The sequence below is a fragment of the Rhagoletis pomonella genome, unplaced genomic scaffold (assembly GCF_013731165.1).
Source record: "Rhagoletis pomonella isolate Grant_MI unplaced genomic scaffold, Rhpom_1.0 Rhpom_scaffold_00002, whole genome shotgun sequence".
Lineage (NCBI taxonomy): Eukaryota > Metazoa > Arthropoda > Insecta > Diptera > Tephritidae > Rhagoletis > Rhagoletis pomonella.
Window position 1 is genome coordinate 31,080,071 of NW_023458556.1, and position 2,181 is coordinate 31,082,251.

At 35.9% G+C, this 2,181-nt stretch overlaps 1 protein-coding gene across 1 annotated transcript; it reads right to left on the minus strand.

Moving 5' to 3' along the window:
• Positions 1 to 1,646: 1,646 nt before the first annotated feature.
• On the minus strand, positions 1,647 to 2,153 carry LOC118752917. The gene has a single exon (XM_036487768.1). The coding sequence runs from the start codon at positions 2,151 to 2,153 to the stop codon at positions 1,647 to 1,649; it is 507 nt and encodes a 168-aa protein (XP_036343661.1).
• Positions 2,154 to 2,181: the final 28 nt, after the last annotated feature.

Sequence of the window (2,181 nt, forward strand, 5' to 3'; positions counted from 1 at the left end):
TCGGGTCAAAATTTAACTACAGTAATACATAGTTATACCTATTTATACGTACATATTTTTAATTTACTAAGGTGCTAGGTGCATATGTTGAATATACGAAGCTTCCCGCATAGTTATATATTTATGTACAAATCTTTGGATACCTAATATATATAACTATGTTGGAAATGGAGGGGTCGATAGCGTACATATTTGATACATAATCCGTATGCATTGCCAAAAAGCATTCGAGTGAAATGCCTACGCAAAAGTTTAAAAGAGAAAATATACACAGAACCATACAGTTAAATGCATATGACGATCTCAAGAGAATAATTTAATATTCATTTGGTACGCAAAGTGGAACTATAAATTTTAATAGTAAAAAGCCGAAATTACATGCCAGCCAATATTTATTATTAAGTTTGGAAACTCAAATTTATGTTTTTTTTTTTATTTGTATAAAGCACTTCAACTTAAGTACACCTGAGATATTAGGAATAAATGCTATTATTTAAACTTGTCTCTCACAATTTTACGCTCAAAAGGTTTGCTTGGCAGACCGAAAACGCTGTTGTCGCATTTGAAATGGGTCAAATGAATCTCTAGCACACTTTCGGGTATAGATACACACATTCACACATTTTCATTTCGATTGTCACAAAAAGAATTAAAAATGACTTTAATCTAAACTCAAGTGATAAATTTGGGCTGTGGAAGCTCTTAAATACATATGAATGTGGCCTTGTTGTGTGTTGATAAGAGCAGTGTAACTTTATTTGGAATAGAGAAGGGGTGGTACGCTTTATCGCAGATTCAAGATCACCTTACGTCTTATGCCTAAAGACTTATATACTTAAGGCGTTTATCATAGGTATTATCTTACCTGTAGACATTTCAAGCTAAAATTATTGCTTTTAAATTAATACTTTGTACTTTTTGAGAAAAAGCTTATACAAAACTCTACCTTACAGCTCAGTTTTACTGCATTCACTTTTCACTCAAATCTTCCACTTTTATTCATTTCCAAACCAACTTAATTACAAATTATAATTTAAGAAAAGTTTATGCAATTTTCTTAAATTTCATCATCAAATTCCTGCACTAAAACTTTATAAGTTTTGCGTTTACATGCATTTTATTCCCTTCCACTTCCATTTAGCATACTCAGTTCAAACTTTGGTCATAGCCAATTTGTCGGCAACTCATTCCTTATACATTTAATTGGCGCACAAAGTTGTAGGAAACTTTTGTTAAAGTAATTAAGAAAAGGTGTTAAAATATGACTCGAGGTCACAAATTTTGCCCCCCATAAACATACATACGTACTATATACATAGATATTGAAATGTACAGGTTTAAGTTAATAAAGTGGTAGCCGGGTTTTAAATAAAACACCTTCTCCTTTCGCTGCTCAAATTGGAATGTCCTCTTTTATTCTTTTCTTTTCACAAGATGGTGTCTTATAACTATATCTTAAGGTCTAGTTACACTATTCGTGTACTAAAAATATGCTAAAGGGACTATTACGCTATTACAATGATTTATTAATCTATTACTTAAGCTAGCCTATACAACGCTACTACAGCTCGGCCATCCTGATGAATAGAATCACCTGATTCTGCTCAGCATATATATACGTGAGCTTATTGGGCTCCCCGAATCGACTAGGCATTAAAATTGCTACTGGATGTCGACTTCTTGTAGTTGTTGCAGCTCGCCGCAAAATGTCCGCGTTCGCCACACGCAAAGCACGTCCCGTATTCGCGCTTAGGCTTGCTGCACTCTTTTGCGATGTGGCCGGAGCAATTGCAGTTGTAGCACCTTAGCCGCACTTCACCACTTTGTAAATTCGTTTTTGGTGCGGCTCGTCGCGGCAACTCGACAGTCCGAAATGCTCTAGTCACCTCACCAGCACTTTTAAAATTCTGAAGCTTGGCTTGTATCTGCAATTGTTTATGAGGAATGCCGTCTACGAGGTATTCAACAAATTCTTCGTCGCATAGGTTGAGGCCAGCGCTTAACAGCCGTTTCTCGTTAGCGTAGCTACTGAACTGTTCACCAAACTTCCAAATTCGCCTTTCAAATTTTCTACGTACATTGAGCAAGTTGTCTTTCTTTGCGAATATTGCCTCCATTTCTGCGAGGATTTCGTCAACAGTGCGCATAAACATCTTGTTGGAGTTGTACCACATCAGGGCT

What these genes read in the sequence shown, in the direction of transcription:
- LOC118752917 (XM_036487768.1), bottom strand. Translation starts at nt 2,153, where the DNA reads ATGTTTATGCGCACTGTTGACGAAATCCTCGCAGAAATGGAGGCAATA.